This window comes from Silurus meridionalis, chromosome 24 (genome assembly GCF_014805685.1).
Source record: "Silurus meridionalis isolate SWU-2019-XX chromosome 24, ASM1480568v1, whole genome shotgun sequence".
NCBI classification, from domain to species: domain Eukaryota; kingdom Metazoa; phylum Chordata; class Actinopteri; order Siluriformes; family Siluridae; genus Silurus; species Silurus meridionalis.
This window is the reverse complement of record NC_060907.1, coordinates 4,045,705-4,067,696: the sequence shown is the minus strand read 5'-3', so window position 1 is coordinate 4,067,696 and position 21,992 is coordinate 4,045,705. Positions and strand designations below refer to the sequence as shown.

Sequence of the window (21,992 nt, the reverse complement as noted above, 5' to 3'; positions counted from 1 at the left end):
TTAAAACTGATATATTTTTAATAACCACTTCATAATTGTACCCATGTATAAAATAATCATTTTTGGGAGGTGTGTGTGTGTGTGTTGGGCACAGTGATCACACTGCCTCCTCTTTCTACAAACAATATTCAAACATATACAAGAGGCACAATCGCTCTCTCTCTCTCTCTCTCTCTCTCTCTCTCTGTTCTCTCTGTGTGTGTGATTTACTTTGATCATTAATAAAGGAAAGCTGGGATTTGGGACTCTGGTTTAGTTGAAGCATCAGGTTGAATTTCAGAAGCTTCCACTAGATGTAACTTTGGTTTTGAGGATTTTATGTCCATGTCATTATATGTATATATTTACCGTGTGTGTGTGTGTGTGTGTGTGTTTGTGTGTATATATATATTTCACAAAATATAACCTCTAAGATTATTTTTATTTAATAGAGCAGTTAAGCTGAATAAGCCATCCTGTTTTTTTTTTTATAAAGCCAGAGGGTGCCAATAATTTTGGTACAAGTGTCGTGTGCTTTATGACTCTGTTTAAACATAAACGAACAACAACAAAAAATCTCTCGTAACTCTGGTTAATAAAAACCTGCAGACCAAATCCCAGCTTTAGTACCAGTGTCTATTTGTGATGCATCATCAATTTATACGTGGATATAGTGTGTGTGTGTGTGTGTGAGGTTTTGAAGATCATGTGACACACACACACACTGTCTGACCAAAAGTATTAGGACAACTGACTTTTCCACCCAGATGTGCTTCTTTCTGTAAACATTTACCCCAAAATTTGAGGCACACGATTATATGGGACGTCTCTGGATGCTGGAGCATGAAATTCTCCTTTCACTTCAACTAGGAGACCCAAAACCTGTTCCAGCATCACATGGTGCACAAAGCCAGCTCCATGAAGATATGCTTTTCATAGGATGGAGATGTGCACTCCAGGAACCTCCCCCCAAAATCAGTATGTGACTGTACTAAAAAATCAGCTGGAACATCTTCCCAGAAGAGTGGAGGCTCAAGAGCACATGAGGACTACATGTGGATTGGGATGTTCAAAAAGAAGCACATGGTGATCTTATGGTCAGGTGTCCACAAACTTTTGGTAATTGATAGTGTGTGACTCGGATCATGTGGAGAATCGTATTCTAGCTGCACTATTCATTCGCCTTGTTTCCATCTGAAATCAGGGAACAGTTTATATACATTTGGGCAGGACTTCGTGTGAAAGTGTTTCCAGATTTAAACATTTTTGTATTTTTTTTTTTTTTTTTTTTTTTTACTGTTGAACCTTCTGAGCACGTGTGGGTGTGTGTCTGTAGGATGCAGACGTCCACTACAACATGCAGCCTGGGCTCCGCAGACGAGAACTCGGTGATGCAGGCGGACGACGCGCTGAAGACCGTTCACCTGGAGCTCACGGAGACCTGCCTGGACATGATGGCCCGTTATGTCTTCTCTAACTTCTCCGCCTTGCCCAAGAGGTGTGTGTGTGCGTGTGCGCACAGATGGGTGTAATAATGGCTCCGGTGTCTCTTATTGTCTCATGATGTGTCTGCAGGTCTCCCATAGCTGAGTTCCTATTGGCTGGTGGCCCCAGCATGACCTGGCTGGTGGGTAACAAGCTGGTTACCATAACAACCAGCAGTGGCTCTCGCACCCAGACATTACTGGGCCTCGACACGTCTGAGAGACCAGGTGGAGGAGAGATGACCAGGTAATACACACACTCACTTACTTATTCACTTACTCACACACACACACAGTGTGTAAACTTCCTTCTGTGTGTGTGTGACGCACCCTGCAGGTCAGACCCGACTCTACACACTAGACAAACGAAGGAAGCGCCCGCCAAGCTGGAGTCTCAGTCCAGTCAACAGCTGAGTCGAGCTACACGCATCAGAGTCCGCTCGATGTCTGGTAACACACACACACACACACACACACAGAGAGACAATAAAAAATTACTATCGTCGGAATAACGAGAATAAAGTACAAAATTTTAAGAGTCACAGTAATATGAGATTGAAGTGGTAATATTTTGAGAAGGATCGCAGAATTCTGGAAAATCGTGCTTTAGGTTGGGATTTAGCAATAAGAAAAATCTTTTGGCGCATCATCAGTGTTCAGATGGTTACATCTGCGTGCTCTGTGTGTATTTCAGCGTAATTTCGACTTTATTCTCGTAACCTTTTTCTCCTATCGCTACGACTTTAATCTCGTCATCTCCGATTGTTACAAATGAACAACTAAGGTTACAGCTTGAAGAGCGATCTGCGGGGTCCAAGCACCACAAGTGTGCTGCCTGTGAAAGAGGGACATTCTAATGAAATGAAAAGATAGTGGAATTCAATCACGATTCAGCATGTAAAGTTCCCACCCAATGGCCCAATGACTGAATCCACTGGTGTGGGTGAAGGTTTTCTGTGTGTTAGTCCTTCTAGCGGCTGTAAAGATTACTCAAATAGATTGCACTTTGTTACATTAATCTAATTTTAACCTGTAATCTGACTCCAATTTCTAATAAAGATTTAACTTGAATATCTCAAATTCAAGCTGATCACCTTATTGGTTGTACTACTTCTTTAGTAGATTATTCTAAACATTCCGTCTTTTCAATTAATCATTCATTCTGGAGTCGCTTAGAACCTTGTGCTCAGCTAACTATACCTGCTCACGGAGGCACATTGGCCAGTCTGAATCTTAGTCAGAGGATATAACGGTAAACTAATATTCTTTAAGTAGACCTCTCAATGCTTGCTCATTCATAAAGAGTACTGTATTTAGTCACTTAGTTATAACTTGCTAAAGTCAGAGATAGTCAGAAATCAGAAGGTCTCAGACATTGTGCTCTACGCTCCATCTGTTCATGAGCCTTCAGTTTGTACTATCCTGATCACAGATTTGCGGTAACGCCAGACTACATAATCAACTAGATACAAATGATTTCAGGAAATTTTTTGAGTTAATCAAGAATTTGACATTTATTTGCCAGGCAATAATCAATAAACAAATGTTACATTTAAAACAAATAATCGAAAAAGTTACATAACATGATCAGCATAAAACTAAATAATTTATCAATGCAGTTTACTAAAGAATTGTTCACTATACCTGATAAGAGAGACACACAGGGACTGTGTGGGAAGTTCTGACTATCGAATGCTTCCCAGACTGTTTCGCTAAATTTCCTTAAATACCCAAACCATCGTAAACACTTGTAAATTCAAAGTGATAAAAGCTTTGCACACCCTTTCTTGGGACAGGATGTGACCTAAAAGCCAAATGTCACCTAGACCACCTGGTAAGATCTTCTCCGGGGCAAACGTTATGTCAGTAGAACAGAATTTTCCCCTTCAGATTTCTTTATGTCCATATATATATATATATATATATATATATACACACTGTATAATTCCAGATGCTATTGCAGTATGGACAGTTTTTTCCCCAGTTAGCTGAGAGAGATGCCATGTAGGGTTTTGTGTGTCGTGAACCAACACTTCCTCTTTATTTCTCTCTCTCCCTCTCTCTCTCTTTCTCTCAGGCGGTCATGCCCTTCGTGCAGGAGCGGTGCAGAGTCTCAGTCCCCTGGTTTCTCCGTCTGAGGGGGAATTCGGCTCCCCCCTGGAGGGTCTGAACTGCCCCCGGGGGGACGACGAGCTCCCGCAGTGCTCCTCCTCTTCCTCATCGCACGCTGCTCCGCCCCTAAGAGACAAGAGCGGCCTGGCCGAGTTCATCCCCATGCTCACGCAGGGCTGGGCTCAGATCTTTATACGCCGACCATCAGGTGTGTGGGGGTGGGGGGGGGGACTTATTTACATTTATTTATTTAATATTTTTTTAATTATAAGGCTGATTTGTATGCACTTTTTTCAGTATGAGATCAACAGACCCATTTATTTTTTTTGTCTTTGCATCCAAGAATTTGAACACAAGAACACACACACACACACACACACACACACACACACACACACACACACACACACACACACACTGCAGTTTCTCAATGAGTTTCTCACTTTTATTATTTCTCTCGCATACGATTTTCTTTGTCGTTTCGGATCATTCTGCAATTTCAAACGTGTGTGTGTGTGTGTGGTTGCTTGTATGAGTGTGCGTTTCTGTGTGTGACCCTATGACTGAGCATCTCTACAGTATTGTCTCTCTCAGTATGAGTCAGTGTTATCATGTGACTAACAGCTGTGTATGCAGAGTCAATTCACAGCACTCGGTTTCTCCTGACTTGTTAAGTGAAGTCGGTGAAAAACATCACCAGACCAAGACTCATGACCAGGAGTAATGAAGTACAAATACGCTGTTACTGTACTTAATTAGACTGTTCTGGTAGCAGTATTTTACTTCACGATATATTTAGGCACCTTTTCACTTTCACTCATTACATTTATTTATTTTACTTTCTACTTTTACGTGTTCACACCAGACCTGTTACTTTAGTTCCAAGCGCGAAATCTAGAAGCAAGTCACAGAACAAACCCGTAATGCTGTCAGAAAAGTTCCAGATCAAGCCCCCAGTCCAGAAAAGCAAGTCAATCAGAATCTGAGTACTTTATTAATCACATAGGGAAATTGTTGGGTTGTTCATAGTTAAATTAGAGATTACAGTGAAATAAATTTAGTGAAATGAAATGTGTAGCAGTAGTGAACCAGATGACAGAACACGTCAGACTACAATGACGGTTATACAAGATGCTGCACATGTAACTATTATTACTATTATTATTGCACATAATTGCCCATATCAAACCCCAGTGTAACAAGTTTCAGATCAAACCCCCAGCACAGATATTTAAGTTCCAGATCTATCAATCAAAAGGTGCAGTACTACACAAGTACCACACCAAACCCCAGGTACAGAGTAAACAAGTACCACACCAAACCCCAGGTACAGAGTAAACAAGTACCACACCAAACCCCATGTACAGACAAAAAGTCTCAGATCAAGCAGGCAAACATTTATCTGTAGTGGGATTTTGAAGTACCAGATTTATCCCGCAGTACAGAGACCTGGATTAAGTCTTGAGTACAAATCCCACAACAAGGAACATGCTGGTCAGGAATCAAGCCAGTATGACCCAAATCTTAGACTAATCAAATGGAGAACATGTTCCCTGGATATTTTTGACTTGATGGTTTGGATATATCTAGATGTGAGAAGCTGACAGTTGGAGATATAAAGTGGCCATTGGGGGAAGAGGAGTTCAGAAATGTCAGAATTGATAAGATACGAACTCTTAAGAAAATGCACTAATATGAGACAGCAGGGGCTTCTTCTAGATCATTGATCTTATTCGCCAGTGTCGGGTGATTAAATGTGGTTAGCAGCCAATTATATGACATGATGTATTTAATTGCACACCCAAAGCATTGCTGTCATAAAAAAAAAAGAAAGAAAAGAGAGGCGTCTGTTAGCCGTAGGGGCGTCTTAATGAGCCTTAATAAGGACCAGTTAAGCTGTTGGACATACTTTGAAATTAGATGTGACATCTAAAGCATCCAGCGAGGTTTAGATGTCCAACCTCATGTTAGAGACTTGAATTAGCAGGATTTGGGTAGCAAACACATTTAGACTAATTAACATTTGCTGTAAGATTAAGGAATAAACGTATTTGTACCGGAATTTTCGGTACAGGGCTTTCGGTTCGGTGTACACGTGTACCGAATGAAGTTCTTTTTGCGTGCGAAAAAAAATTATCGGGATTTCCCACAAGTATGTTTCTTCTATTACTAAACAAACCAAGGTACGTACCGAACCGTGAACCCTTTTGTTCATTGTTTTGTTTTGTAAACTGTTGCTTTAAACCTGACCTTTTCTACCCAGAATCCAAGAGTTGATTGGAAAAGCATGATTTTTTTGTGTTTGGTTGCTCATTTTGCTTTAGTAATGTTTAAAGATTTCATCTTTTTTTTTTTTGGTGTTTACATTTTATAACCTACTACTGTTGACTTTCACTAAAAAAGTCTCGCACCACATTTTCTGAGTGAATGTTTGGGCATTTATGATCTGCTATACCTGCTTCAATCAAAAGGTGCAGGCTCTTTATTGGTACCTTTTTAATAATGAATACTTCTACAGCAGTCATAGAATGCATAAATATAATATGATGCATAAAATCAGCATTTGCACAAATGAATATGAGATGACTGACTGTGTGTGTGTGTGTGTGTGTGTGTGTGTGTGTGTCCAGGAAACACCAGCTGGCTAATGTGTCTGGAAAACCCGCCAAGTCCGTTCTCCTCCGAGCTGGGAAACATGCCCCTTCAGGAGCTTTCCAGTGTTCTAATGGCTATGGATGGAGTAAGAGAACCCCAGACAGACGCCCCTTCGACCTCCTCTGTCCCTTCCGATGCCCCTCCACGTCTTAACAAACCCAGTCTTATCCAGCGCTCAAACACAGGTGAGGGTGCAAATCATACACAGCTTTCTCACCACCAGGGTTTTAAACAGTAACCAAAACATAAAGAACTGTAAAAAGTGTACAAAACATTACAAACAGAAGTCAAATATTTGTAAATAGGTTTCTAGTCCAAATTAATTTATTAGTATTTAAATTTGTTGATGTTATTTAGAGCTTTACTAGATAGAATAGAATCTGGGAAAATCATTAATACAATTATAAAATGAGTTTTAATTATTTACAAACTGAATAAAAGGGACAATTAAAATTAATTTATTTTTGAAGCTCAATTTATTTATATTTACAGCATTTTTTTGTGACAGTTATCGCAATTATGCTTTTAACTGTGCAGTAGAGGGTTGAGGGCCTTTCTCAAGGGCCCAATTTGGTGATGCTGGGATTTAAACTCTGATCATAGGTTGATTATTTTACCTACTGAGCTTTCAAAAAAAATATATAGTTTTAAAATAAAAAAGCTATAATAGAATTTTTTTTTTCTTTTTATAAAATGTATTACAAATCTGTTTAAAATTTCGTCATAAAATAAGAAACATCAATAAAACACAAGAAAAGTTTTCAGTGTCACAAACTTGCATTATAATATTTTATTTATTTTTGAGATTTTTTTCATGTCAAGAAACCCAACAAACCTTAAAATACATATTGAAATTGTAATAAAAAATATGTAATGCATATATGGCCAAAAGTTTGTGGACACCTGACCATAAGATTTCTATATATGCTAGTTTTTGAGCATCCCAACATTTCGTCTCCATTTGCTCCAATATGAACCTCCATTCTTGTGGGAAGATGTTCTGGATTTTGTGGAGATTTTTGAAGATTTATTGAGCCACTTGGGTAATGATATAGGTAAGGAGGCCTGGAGTGCAGTCAGTGTGAAATCTCAAAGGTGTTCAGTAGGGTTGGAGCTCTATAGCAGGAGATCTTCCAACCCATCTAAAGCATTTCTTGATGGAGCTGGCTTTGGGCATCACCATGATGGAACAGGTTTAGTTCAAGCGACGGGAAAATTTCCAGCTACTGCATCCAAAGTCGTCTGATACAATTGTGTGCCTCCTTTGTGCTAATAGTTTGGGAAAAGAACCACACATGGGTGTAAATGTCAGGTGCCCCATTACTATTGGCCATACCGTGTATCAGTGAATACTTCGCCGCCATGTATACGATGGTGGAGGTGTTCACTCCTGCTGAGGGTGTCGCAGGACATTTTCATATTCGAAGCGCTTGACATTTCCACAGTGAAAACCGTAGGCGGGTGTATTTAAGGTCACTTGCCCTCGCCTGTCACGCCACCGTATTCGTTTCTCTCGGTGTCCTCCTCGTTTGTTTTGTGCCGTCATTTCTATGTAATTTCTTTCCCCAAGTTTTTGCTGCAGCCTGAATTAATTTTTGTTGACTTGTTCTTGTTGGATGTCTTGCTGCAGTGGACTCTGTCTGCTTTCTCTGCTCCTCCGATCACCCAGGCAGGTTACATAGGAGTATATCCTGGGCAGGTATATTTTACCTGTTACTTCATTATGAGTGGTGTTTATTGATTTGTTTACTATTTTTATTTTTATATATATATTAACACTTCAGAATGAGAAACCGTCACTTCAAGGGGTACAACAACAAAAAAGATAAATCGGAATGAGTTTCCAACTAACCAAATAGACCGAAAAACGCAATCAGGAGATTGGCTGTTTCTCAATACCAGAAAAAAAGAACATTGAGGTCAACAAAAAGCAAAAAGTAATACTCCAAATAAATAAAAACACGTGCATTGCAAATAAACATATAAAAAGACGTCACGTGGCATCAGGGATTCGCCTCTAGAGGCAGTTCTCGTATGGTATAACGCAACCCGGAAAAACTGGTTTAGATTTTTAAATATATATACATACATACATACATACATACATATATACGCACACTATATTGCCTCACATTCCACATTTAGTAACAATTTGCTCTTATATTTTCCTCCACTCTTCTGGGAAGATGTTCCACTAGATTTTGCAGGATGCTTATGGATATTTGTGCCACAAGGGTATAATGAAATGCAGGTACTGATGTAGTTGAGGAGACCTGGGGTACACAATACACGGCTGTATACAATGCCCTTGGGTCCCTCCAACTAGGAGATCCAAGATCTGTTCCAGCAATGCCCAAAGTGAGCTCTATTAAAATTTGCTTTACATGGGTTGGAAAATAGGAAGATCTCTTGCTATAGAGCTCCAACCCAATTGAACACCTTTGGGATGAGTGTTTCATGCTGACTGCACCCCCAGGCCTCCTCACATCACCTCCATTAGTACCTGACTTTACCAACACCCTTGTGGCTGAAAGAATCTCCACAAAAATCTAGTGGGGCATCTTCTCAGAAGAATGGAGCTTATTATAAGAGCAAATGGAAACTAAATGTGGAATGGAAAGCTCCAAATGAAGCACATAGCAATCTTATCGTCAGGTGCCCACAAAGTTTTGTCCAAATAGCGTACCATGGTTTTGTTATATTCTTAATAAAATGTTCCTCAAGGGATGGTTTCAGCTTCTCGAATTCCGGTTGGAGTTGAAACACTTTCTCCTGGTTAAAAAAAAAAAAAAAAGATAAGCCAGGGTTTTTTTTTTCTGATGGTAGACTAGTGGTCAGAATTTCATACATTGACAAAAACTATTCTTTAGAATAATAGAAATTTAATAAAATGTCAAAGAAAAATGGCACAAGCATTGAGAACAAAAATTTAAAAAATTCTCCAATATAAAGACTTTTCTTTCTTGTTTTCACGCGATCTTGACATGACAAACATTTTCCTCGTGATCAGTACTTAATTTGTCTCTATATTTATAACCGTAACCATGATGATAACCAAAACCATTTGCCTGCTGCCACAAATGGTTTTGGTTATTATCATTGATGCTTTTCTGATGCACAGAAAAATTGAGTACTGATCACAAGAAAAAAAAGACATGTCTATTAGGACTTCTGTAAAAAATAAGAACAATAATCATAATCTAGAAAAATAAGTCCCAGAAACATGATGCTTCATGCTTCACTTCCTGGTTGATTCAAGACGAGATAAACCAAAAGCACCAATTTTCAACTCTCACGTTTTCTCAGACCCGGAACTGTAAGGTACGTGTAGACAGGAACCAACAAGAACTTGTATTGAGAAACACCCCTGGGATCGGGTCCTGATTGCCCCGCCTTCTTTTTACCCAACATTTCATCACAGTTGTCGGAGAACTTGACTTGAAAGAGCAAATACTCGAGCTCAGACCTCGTTAATTGGATCTCTATCCGTCTCTATAGATGTGGCCAATTAAAAAAAGATTTATGTCCAAATTGCAGTGTAAATGTAAAATCGATCTGAATTATAAAGGTCTGTGGAGAAATCAGTGGAGGAAGTACGAACAAGCTGCTTGTCTGAGGCACATCCTCAGACTTTCTCTGCTGATTTCTCCATAGACCTTTAGATCAAATTTCTGTCTAGTTCAAAATCAAAACCGAAATGAATCAAGGTCTGGCCTCGACGTCTGCTGCTTGTCGCATGGGATATCAAAAATTAATAATAAGAATAAATAAATTGTGGAGTCTGCATACGAGGTGGTATCAAAAAGTTTGAAGACTCGCTCTGTTTACAAAGTACTTTATTTATCTACGTTTCCACACTATCATCTTCAATACAGTCCCCTTGCACAGCAGTACAGCGCCACCAGCGTCCCTGGCACTTCTGGAACATGTCCTGGAAAGTCTACTTTTCCAAAAGTGTCAAGCACCTTCTGCGATTCGCTCCGAAACTCTGCAACGGTGTCAAATCTGCGAGCTGGGGTCCGCAAGTAGGGTGGGTGCGGAAGAGAGATGGTGTTTCTGGTGAGAAACTCAGAACTCAGAAAAGAAGGCTCCTGATGTACACGATGTCTTTTGGCACACTAACTTATGAAGATGGGTGCTCCCTCTGACTGTGCGTGCAGCCTTGTGCTGCCATCTGCTGGACACAAAAATCTCAACTTTTTAATACCACCTCGTATATATGTTTGAAAAGCATGTTTTGCAAAGAGAAAATAGGTTGCTGGTTGCTCACCTCTGACCCGGCGTGATCTACTGTGTATGTGTGTGTGATTTTCTTTGGTCAACACGTTGATCTAATCTCTCGTTTCGCTCCAAATGTCGGATACTACACAAAAGTCATTGTGTGCTGTCAAGGAAACGTATGACACTTGTTTGTTTGTACAGCACCAGTGTTTGTCCACTTGAGAGTCCTGTCATTTGGTTTGACATATGAAGTTTCTTATTTCTTCAAAAATGTTGTATTTTTTACAATTTTAAATCCTCCCTCCTTTACAGACTCTGTCGTCGTGTTGGAAGATGGTGGGCGGGGCAAGGCACGAGACTCGGACCCCGAGTCCCCTCAGATGGAACTGGAGCCTCCGTCCTCAGAGCCTATTTTCTTAAGCGCTGATATGTTCAAGCCTTCCAGTGCTGTGCTGAGCAGGGTGAGTGAGCGTGACGTGAGTTGGGTTAAAAAGGCAAGTGGTCTACAGAAAATAGAGGGGGTGGTCTACAGAGAAATTGGGTGGGGTAACCAGAGAAAGTGGGTGGTGTCTGCAAAGAAGGTTTGTGGGGTCCCAAAAACAAGTGGGTGAAGTCCATATAATAAGGGTGTGGGGTCTACAGAGATCATGGGTGGGGTCTGCAGAGAAAGTTTGTGGGTCCAAAAAGTAAGTGGGTGTGGTCTTCAAAGGGTGGGAAGGGTCTACAGGTTTACAGAGAAAGTGGGACTAAAAAATCAGTTGACCTCTAAAAAATATATTTAGGAACTTTAGTGTAAATTCAGCCCAGACCCTGCTCGAGTTGATGATAATGAGGCTTTTCTTATTCCTCATAATGTTTCCTTAGTCCTCCTCCACGTCCAGCCAGGATGACGACAAGTCGACCCTCGAGGAGGTGAGCGAAGGAGGCATCCCAATCGACCAGCCCCTTGACCTTCTCCACTCCTGGAGCTCCAGATTCAGACTTGCCCTTCTCTCACTCGCAGACTTTAAACAAATCCAGCTCCTCCCCAGAGCTCCAGACCCTGCCTGAGGCCTTTGCTAGAGCCACGGGTTCCATGGCTGGTGCAGTAGATCTGCCCAGGTCTAGGAGCCCTGCCGAGGGGAAGAGCGTTCCAGCTCAGGCTTCAGCTGAGAGAGAAACCCTAGAAGTAGAGAGTGTCGGATCAGCAGGACCTCAGAGCTTGGCCACCAGTATATCTACATCTTCCTCAGCCTCCAGGATGAAGCTGGAATTCCCGAGCACCCAACCAGGATCCCTGTCACCTAGTGGGCACAGACCTCGAGGGCACACCATCTCCGTTTCTGCTCCCTCGTCACGGAGGGAAAGGAAGTCTGACCGTGACTCCTACCACAACCGAGGAGGCGTGTCTAATGCTGAGAAGAGTTCCGGCTTGAGTCCAAGGTAAGACGTGGCATGGCTTTGTGTTTGATTAAATGCGGTTAGATCAAATTCAGAATAGAGTTTTCAGTGTACGCAAAATTTTGATGCGTTCTTAAGATTTTCTATTTTTCACTGAGCAAATTGGAAACAAACTGGAATTTTTGGCACCAAAAAACAGCAGTTAATTTTTTTCAAATAATTTTTTTATTTACTTCTGTTGAACAAATATTTTCAAAGGTTGTACTTTTTTTATTCAATTTAAAAAAGATTTGGTACACACCAACAGCAACATCACACCATATACAGTACAAAGACAGAAGCTAGAACGAGAAGCTAGATTTATTTGTGACCCGTCAGCAAACATACCTGGATGAAGAAAAAAGAGTCGGGGTCTTTTGGCATTATATAAGAATATTTATTCAACTTCATGTGGTAACAGACGCTTTAGTTTCATCATGAATTGTTGTAAATTGTCGCAACAATACACCAAATCTTTTCTTCTTTTTTTTGGCATTATTTTAACTTCATTAATTTTTTTTACCCGGAAATAATTTTCCACTCTGTTCTTTATTCGAGCATGTGTCTGAACTGAACTGGATTTAACTAAAGCCTAGAGATCGCTGAATATTTATACTGCCGTAAATTTGTCTGTACAATAAGCTACAATCAATTTTCATCTCATTGCACTGCTTAAATTGGAATTTATAAAAATGTAATCAAAATGTAAATTTGTTAAAGGTTTCGTCTGATAAATAGCCTGAATACTTTTGTATTATTTTGTAAAATTCAGAAGATTTTTTTTTATTTCTTTGAGACGATTAATTTGTACTTTTTTTGTTTTTGATGAATTCCTTCCTCACAGTGACCTTTTGATAAGGTGGAAGATTTTAATGCAAAGAAAAGTCTTGCGTTATTATTTTAATATTTTGACACAATTGAAAATAAAACCAGCTTTTCACAATGTATTTCTTTGTTTGTTTATAATATACAATATATTACTGGTATAAACGTAAATCTTTTCGGGAACGGATGTCGGGAAGTTTTGGTCGCTTCAAAATGTTGATTTTGGACCCAGTGAGAGGATGTGGATGAGTGCTGGATCGTCATGGCGATGATGTGAATGATATCTAAACCTCTCCCATTTTCTGTCTCTTTTTTTTTTTTTTTTTTTCCTTTTTTCCCCAGTTTTGTTTTTCTCCAGCTCTACCATTCGCCTTTTTTTGGCAATGAAGCCAACAAACCTTTGCTCCTGCCCAAATCTGAGGTAAGTTCACACTGCATCGACCTTCTTTTAGAACTCCAGACAGACAGACAGACAGACAGACAGACAGACAGACAGACAGATAGATATCAAATTTATATTGAAATTAAAAGTGATACAATAAACGTTCGTAAAACCAGTGGTTCTCAAAGTGTAGTTAGCGCCCCTCTAGTGGTGAATAAAGACATGACAGGTGGGGCGCAATTATGATTGTTTTGTGTTCATTAATATTCATTAATGATTTTCTCTATTTAAAAATAAACTTTATAAACTCAAAGCAAACAACAAAAACAATTCGGTCATTAATTGAAGTAAATGAAAACCGCTTAGGCCACTGAATGCAACGACATTTTTATTTTTATTTTTTACTTGATGTTGATGTTAGAACTTTTCGATAAATGAGACTTTTTTTTTTTTAAACGTAATTTTTCACATTTTCTTTTATTATTCTAATAGCGTTAAGTGCTACATGAAATCGGACATTGCGCACACCCGTGTCGCCAAAATGGTACGGTCCATTAGACACCGTTTTTATAACACCTGTCTCGAGAAGATCAGAACTGCGAGATTAAAGGGCAAATCAGATTAAGGCTTTTGGTATCGAAGTGTGGCATCTTCCGCTATTTGTGGTCACCCCTGATATGTACGTGTGAGGGGTTAATAATGGTTTGTCTCCTGTGCAGGTGATCGACCGAGCGGTTAAAGTGCTGGATCAGATGCCGCCATACGACACTCATAAGATAGGCGTGGTGTTTGTGGGGCCCGGACAGGTAACATCATGAACCCATCATATGCTAGCACAAATACAGGGTTTTCAACCCGAGCTTGCAAGTGGTCATGGGAAATTTCCGTCGTTTCCATCGTAGGCGAATAACGAGGTGGCGATCCTGTCGAACGAGTACGGTTCCAATCGTTACGCTCGTTTTCTGACCGGTCTCGGGAAGCTCATCCACCTGAAGGACTGCGATCCGGACCAGATCTTCCTGGGGGGACTGGACCACGGCCGCTATGCTGATGATGGAGAGTTCACCTACTGCTGGCACGATGACATCATGCAGGGTTAGGAGTGTGTGTGTGTGTGTGTGTGTGTGTGTGTGTGTGTGTGTGTGTGTGAGAAATGAATCTCCTGTTCCCCGTGTTTCCTCCAGCGCAACACTGGTGTATTAGATGCGATTATCTATAATGGTGTGTGTGTGTGTGTGTGTGTGTGGTGTTTCCTCTCCTCCAGCTATTTTCCACATCGCCACTCTGATGCCCAACCGAGAGAGCGATAAAAGCTGCTGCAACAAGAAACGTCACATCGGGAACGACTTCGTGGTGGTGGTTTATAACAACTCGGGCGAGGAGTACAAACTCGGCACCATCAAAGTGAGACACACACACACACACACACACACACACACACACTTTACTACTGATATAATCACAGTATGTATGAAATCTCTGCTCTGATTATTTTCCAATAAGTGCAGGATTTTATCTATTAAATGATCACGCTTTTTTTTTATTTATTTTTTTATCCCTTTTTAGTTACATTTTAATACTAATGTCCTGTTCTCAGTCACGTTATAGCAGCCAGACACCCCCACCCCCCCTCTCTCTTTCTCTCTCTCTCTCTCACTTTTTTTGTGTTTCTCCACTTCCTCATAGCCAAAGTAGTTGTAAAAGTAATAGTTAATATGATGATAATGGTAATAATACTTTGTCTGGCCAAAAGTATTGGGACACCTGGCTTGTTGTTCTATGCCGAACTGTTTGCACAAAGTTGAACCAAACCTGTTCCAGCATGACGATGCTCCTGAGAGCTGCTTTCCATGGGTTGGGAGATGTAGATCCCCTTGTGTCTGAATGAATGTCCACAAAATCTGGTGGAGCAAACAGAGGGTGTCCTCTGTTTAGTATATTAATTAGTATATATGATTAATTATCATCCTGAAATATTTCGAAAGCCTACTTGTGTGTGTGTGTGTGTGTGTGTGTGTGTGTGTGTGTGTGTGTGTGTGTGTGTGTGTGTGTGTGCAGGGTCAGTATAACTTTGTGGAGGTTCTCATAAAGCCCCTGGACTATGACAGTAACCTGGTGACGCTGCAGTGTCGGAGAGGTGAGTGCACTCGGGCTTTCAGACGTCCGTCTCGAACACCAGGCTGAGGCTTTTAGTGAGAATGAAGGAGAGAAAGAGAGAGAACTTCTGACCTTCTGTACTCCCCAAGAGCAAAGTGACCGCACGTGACGACGTTCTGCAGACGTTTTGATTTGTAAATCTGCCTTATTACAAAGAACCTGGGTTTTATTCTGTCAAGCGGAAATTACACACACAGTCACGCTGAGCTTTTAGCGCCGGGGCATTTGTTTATGAATAGGAAGTTAAATAAAAATGAATAAGTACAATAAAAAATGTAAAAAAAAAAAAAAATTAAGGCCAAAGCAGCAGCACAAGCTTTGAATTAAAATTTTTAAATGTTTTCTTTTATTTAAATTATATTTAAAAAAATCCAGTAAAAATAAAAAAAATAAAAAACATAATGAATTAATACATCAATTTTAATATTATAGTTTAATATTTTTCAAAAGCAACAGGGGAAAAAATGTGTTTGTTTGTAATCAACCTTTTGTTTAATTGGTGACAAAATTGGGGAAAATAATTTTATAATTAAAATAAATCTGGACGTTACATAAAATTGACAGCACGATGAAATGATTCTTAAACATTATTTATATTAATAATTTTACAATTTTGATCGTGTAGTAAATAAAAAAAAAAGAAAAACCTATCATCTGAACAGTATTTAATATTTTTATATATTGGGAAAAAAAAGTAAAATATTTCCTGCTGCTTGCTTTTAATGACCAAAAAAACTTTGTGGTTTGGATGATGTCAAAATTTGTGATGCTGGTAGCTCCACCCCTTTCTCACAGTAACCTTTAGTACTGATTTAATAGACCAAATGCACAGTCTGGTTTTTTTGTGTGTGTGTGTGTGAGTAAATGTGTGTTTATTTTTATTTTTTCTTCCTTATCAGTGTGTGTGTGTGTGTGTGTGTGTGTGTGTGTGTGTGTGTGTGTGTGTGTGTGTGTGTGTGTGTGTGTGTGTGTGTCACTTTGAGTAAACTCTCCTCCTCTCTTCTTTTCTCGTCTCCTTTCCCCATCAGACCTTGAGGGTTTAGTCGACACCACTGTAGCGAAGATCGTATCGGATCAGAACCTTCCTCTGCTGGTGAGACAGATGGCTCTGCACGCTAATGTGAGTTCTTCCTTCGTTCCTGTGCGTTTTAATCTGATGTTCTGTAATAAAAATCAGTTTTTTATTCTCCTGAATGGCTTCTTGACTTCTCAGTAGTGCACTTCTAAGTTACACGCTACATACGCTAAGATCTCCTGCTCTAGAGCTCCAACCCCCTGTTGGGATAAATGTTTCACGCTTACTGCCCCCCACCTCGTCACCTTCTCACCTACATCAGTACCTGACTTTAAAAGCTGCCTAGTGGCCAAATAAACATCTACAAATCATCACAAAACAACATCTCAACAAGAAGCATATAGTCATAATGTGGTCAGGTGTCCACAAACTTTTGGCCTTATAGTGTGTCTCTACTGACTAGTTATCTGATGTTTTTTATGGTAGCTCGTCTAATCCGGGTGCTAAGAACACTGTTACTAGGCAACCAGGAATGCTGAGCATAAGCTAGTAATTGTAGTTCATTATTGATTGTACAGAGTCCGAGGTTAAATGATTTTTGTTTTCATTTTGGCCTGAAGATGGCGTCACTGGTGCACCAGTACAGAGCAAATCCATCCGACGCCTACGCTTCTAAATGGCTCGCTCGTCTCCGACACATCAAGAGGATCAGAAGTCGGGTAAAACTCGGATTGTCTGATTCGTTTGTTTGTTTATTTATTTGTTTGTTTATTTCTCTTCCTCATGTCTTTAACACGTCTTACAATTTTTTTTCAGGCTCAAGAAGAGATCCAGTCCCGGCCGACCCCTGGAATCTCACTGACGCAGAGCCACACCCCCATGCAGAACAAACCCACCCATCAATCTTCAGGCTCCGCCCCCAACTCTGACTGTGGCCAGAGGAAGCGTCTGGTTTCCACAGTCGACGATTTCACTGATTTTGTTTAGGATTCATTTTTACATGCTGCCAAATATATTATTATAATTATTCATTTTTGATGATCATGAAATTTCAAGTTTCTTCTTTATCCAGTGATTTGTTTCAGACCGCACTCAGGCTCGCTCTCTCTCTCTCTCTCTCATATTATAGCTGATCGTTTTTACTGCCCTTTTTTGCCTAAATTAAATCAAAACAAAACATGATTATGGATCTGCAGCTCAGCAGGGTACAGTGGCTCATAAACAGGAGACGGAACACGGAGAGCATGACAGTGACAGAGGGGCGGATGGAGAGAGACAGATAGATAGAGACAGACTGAGGAAAAGAGAGACTGTGAGACAGACAAGAGAGAGAGAGACTGAGGCAGACGAAGTGAGTGGGACAGAGGGAGTGAGAGAGGCAGACAGACACAGAGAGAGAGAGAGAGTGTGAGGAAAGGAAAGAGTGAGAGAATATGATTGTTAAAATGATCATGATCAGTATGAAATGATTTGCTTCTTGTACAGTATTTGTGGATGAACATATGAAATGTGTGTGTGTGAGAGAGAAAGAAAGCTTGAGCTCAGCAAACTCCTTCCACGTGTTCAGCATGAAGTTTATACACTGAGCAGAAGATCTGAGCTTTACTGAGGTTAATGCGAGAAACCTGACTGTAATATCAACATTTTTAATTCAGTTCACAAACCAGTTGAAATTAAACTCGTAACAGAGGCTGATTTTCCAGCTGAGACGCTCAACACCATGGGAATGTTTAGCATATTTATTTATCCAGATTCTCGTGTGTGTGTGTGTGTGTGTGTGTGTGTGTGTGTGTGTGTGCGTGCACGCACATATGTATTGGCTTGTGTGTTGAATAAAATTCTATTGTGACACACACACGTTTCAGCTCGTAATTCTGCCTATTGGTCCGGCGTCCTTTGAAAAACACACTACACTTGATTTTTGAATCATCTCCCTGTATGCCCCGCCCCTTTCCCCCAATTCACAATCTCGCAGCCAATCATATAACACGACTGGTTAAATGAATAATGTTGATGATCTCTTGCCACTTGTTGGTGGCAGTTTGGAAGGGTGGAAGGAAAAGAAGTAATAAACAAAAGAGTGGGAGAAATAAAAGGACCAATTTGAGCTGTCAATCTCTTTATTTGACTTTGTCAAGTGCAAAGCGTTTTAGCCGAAGTGCTACAGACAGAATACAACCGCATGCGGGGATACAACCGAAACGGTCACGAGTACTGCCACGAGCAAAAAAAAAAAAAAAAACACAAAACAACAACAATAATAAAACCCCACCACATTAGCGCATGCTAACGACCTCTGGCACTGCAAACACGACTTTAAATATAAACCACTTCAAAAACTGAACAAAGCACCAGACCATTTCGCCAACACGGCGTAACGAGCGGAAGCGGCTGAACTTTAAAAACTGGTAAAATACAAATGAGAAAGTGTGTATACAATATATTTTTAATAAAAAAAAGGACCAAGAGTAAAACTAAAGTGGTGGAAAAAAACAAAACGAAAAAATCCCAATACCAAACTGTATCTGTGAATTGAAAGAAATAAAAACAAACAAAAAAAATCAGTGCAGATTTAAAGAAAAAAAAAAAAATACACAACCCCAAAAGTATGTGGACACCTGACCATAAGATTTCTGTTCTTCTGTTTTGAGCATCCGATTCCACATCGAGTCTTCATTTGCTCTTATAATGAGCTCCACCCTTCTGGGAAGATGTTCCACTGGAATTTTGTGGAGATTATTTTGTGTGACTTTTCATTTCATGGGTTTTCTGAGGTGCATTCAGTGTTAATTCAACCTAAACTCTCAATAGGGTGGAGCTCTATAGCAGGAGCAACTCATGGATATTTTCAGATTTTCAAGGAGATGGAACAGGTTTTCAGGTCTCCTGGTTCAAGTGAAGGAAAAATGTCATCCCACAGAATCCAAAAACGGCTAATTGTACGATTGTGTGCCTCTGTTTTTGTGGTGCAAGTTTCAGGGGAAAGAACCACATCTGGTTGGAAAAGTCGGGTGTCCCAATACTTTTGCTCAGACAGTGTTTATCAGAAATGGAGGTTTCATTTAATCGGGGGATGTCGATACGTACAAAACAAACCAGGACGTGAGCGGGGTCTGTATTTTTGTGTTCTGGTTCTCGCTGTGGGTTTTGGGTGCACATATTGTATTTACATGTCTAACAAAGAAACAAACACGAACATGACTTATAGGCTTGGGATTGGTTCAAGGGTCCCTGAGCAAATCTTTAGAACGTTCTAGACAAACAGAGTGGGGGTGGGGGGATCCGTTTCCTGAAGTAAGGTTGAGTAAGGTTGAGTGAGTGGGGAAAACCCAAACCTAATCAATTATATGAAATGTTAATTTGACATGCGGCGTCGCAAAAAAGACCTTAACATTAGTAATAAAGTGCTATATGTTTTTTTTTCTTCATTGTAAAATCTAAATAAAGTCTCTCCATGCTTTAAAAGAGTAGCAACAATGGATATGCAGAGTAATGTTTCCGTCTCGTGGTCCGTTTCGTACCAAGCTTATTTACCTTCAATAAAAAATTCGCACCCGCGTTCGCTTTCTGGAACGATCACGTACGTACCTCGACACATAGTGCTTTTTAAATAGAAAATTGTAAAACAAACAAAAAAAAGCAATAAGAAACAATCCCAAAAACAGTTACAAATATTACAATTTGCATTAATAAAACATTTGCATGTCTTTTTATTTTTTCTCCTTGGAATTAACAATAAAGAAGGTCTCCACCCGTTTCCCGCCTTTTTTTAATTATTATTATTGCTTGTGTTTTTTTTTTATTTATTTTCTCACTCTTTCCAAAAAAAAATCCTTCCTTTCATTTCTATGATTTCTTTCTTGACTCTTCACTTTAGAGCTTCATCTGATTGTGTAATTCATTTCAACTTTAGCGACTTGCTTGGCGTGCTAGCAGACTAGCCTCACGGGCCTGTGTGTAGACTTACATCGTGTTCCGGAAATAAGACGTGCATTATGCATATGTACCTGCAAGCATAGCTCTATGTGCTTAACGCTGATATGTTAGTGTGCGTGTGTGTCTGTGTGTGTGTGTGTGTGTGTGTAGCTTCCTTCTTTGATACATCGAACAATTATTACTCAAACATAACTTGTACAAAATAAAAAACATTATATAATACGTGACACCAAAACGTAACTGGGAAACTCGCGAGGTGTCCGCCATTTTGTGACATCACTTCCTGCGAGTTTGATGCTAAAACAGCACAAACTGTGCTCTTGTCATTTCAGCCCTTTGTGACCACCAGGGCCGGGGGCTGGTTGAGGTCATTCAAGGTAAAGGAAAGGGGGAGGAGACTCGTGTGGCAAAATCTAAAGGGTGACCAGCACCTTATTGCTAACGTTTATCGTTTTCGATTTGGCCAAATTCTGCCGCTCTGGGGGGAGAAAAATCATAGCGACGCTTCCGGTCCATTTATTCCACATTTATGCCGATCTTTTACTTCTCTATTTTCCTAAGGGACTGGCAACAAAACCGGCTGTCACCAAGGCCCTCTGTTACCATAACTGATAACCACGAATATCAGAATACACTTTTAAAAGTTTCTTTACCTGACTTCAAATCAAAAGACCAACATGTGGAACCTTTAGGTCCTTAAGGTTTGCCATGTCCTGAGATTGGCCTGTCTGTATTGGGATGGATTTTGTTTTTTAGAGGTGGGGGTTTGTGCTTACGTTTGCGCGTGGGCATGATGGTGGTGTGCGCCGGATGTTGGAAAAGGCTGGATGGGAGGTCATCGGTATAACTAGGTGGGTTCCATTCAAGGGCTCGAGGGATTGGGACTGGGGTTGCGATTGCAGAACCCGGGGCAGTAGAAGGGGCAGTGGATGGGGTGCTGATTGGAATCGGGGTCTGTGTGTGAAAAAGAACTGGCTTGCTGGCACAGCCAACAGTGTCAGCATCTCTTGGAATGACTTGGTTGACCTTTTTCCGGCTTGCAGCCTTACGAGAACCTTTGGCAGTCTTGTGGGACCTCGCTTCCACCAAACTTGCACTTGCGTCAACCACATTGGCATTTGCTTCTATCTTAACAGCGCTTTCTTCTACCTTGATGGGACTTGAGTCCACCTTGGGAGGATTGGTTTCAGTCTTACACTCACGTGCTTTCATCTTATCATACCCCATATCTGTCCTTTGAAGACATGAATCCTTTGGTGACAAGTCTTCTTGTGGACTTATCCGGTGTGCATTGGTATCTCTCTCGCAGCATTCTTTATAAGTTTTGCGAGAACGTTTCTCACTCTTGGATCTTGCCTTGTCTAAGTTTCCATCTTTCTCTACCTTGCGGGCACACTTCTCTATCGACTGGAAGTGTCTGTGTGACCCAGTATATCTCTTCTGTCCTGCAGATTCCAGACCACCACTGTGCAGTATTCCACGGCTCCTTTTCCGACTCTTTCTCTGGACTTTCTCCAGCCGGCACTCGGTGCGATACAGTTCCTCTGTGGCCTGGTTGACCCTGTCCAGCTGGTGTAGCAATGCGTCAAAGGCCGGCAAGACCCTTCGAAGTGTGGCCTCGGTCTCTGCTCGTTCTCTCCAAACTGGACCTCCTGCTACCACCCCTAAACTTAACGTGAGGCCTAAACCGAGACCTGGAGTCTCAGCTAGACTGCACGGGCTGCTGGACATAGGATGCCAAGAAGCCTCGGAACCACCGTCGACGCTGTCAGGAGTCGGAGGGGCTTCAGGGGCATCCAGAGGGGCA

General features: G+C 40.7%; 2 protein-coding genes across 2 annotated transcripts in view; one reads left to right on the top strand and one right to left on the bottom strand.

Annotated features, from left to right (window-relative positions):
• Positions 1–17,280, top strand: part of tsc2 (TSC complex subunit 2) — a 32,054-nt gene extending 14,774 nt beyond the window's left edge. The window contains 16 exon segments of the mRNA XM_046837925.1: positions 1,316–1,477; positions 1,555–1,710; positions 1,801–1,913; positions 3,541–3,783; positions 6,206–6,415; positions 10,764–10,912; positions 11,316–11,392; positions 11,394–11,873; positions 13,038–13,116; positions 13,797–13,883; positions 13,980–14,172; positions 14,342–14,481; positions 15,136–15,214; positions 16,263–16,354; positions 16,870–16,968; positions 17,066–17,280. Coding sequence (XP_046693881.1) covers positions 1,316–1,477; positions 1,555–1,710; positions 1,801–1,913; positions 3,541–3,783; positions 6,206–6,415; positions 10,764–10,912; positions 11,316–11,392; positions 11,394–11,873; positions 13,038–13,116; positions 13,797–13,883; positions 13,980–14,172; positions 14,342–14,481; positions 15,136–15,214; positions 16,263–16,354; positions 16,870–16,968; positions 17,066–17,236 — 2,530 coding nt within the window. The 3' untranslated portion in view covers positions 17,237–17,280.
• Positions 17,281–18,351: 1,071 nt separating this feature from the next.
• The window catches only part of pkd1a (polycystic kidney disease 1a), a 71,503-nt gene continuing 67,862 nt past the window's right edge, over positions 18,352–21,992 (bottom strand). The window contains 1 exon segment of the mRNA XM_046837924.1: positions 18,352–21,990. Within this exon segment, the coding sequence (XP_046693880.1) occupies positions 20,882–21,990 (1,109 nt within the window). The 3' untranslated portion in view covers positions 18,352–20,881.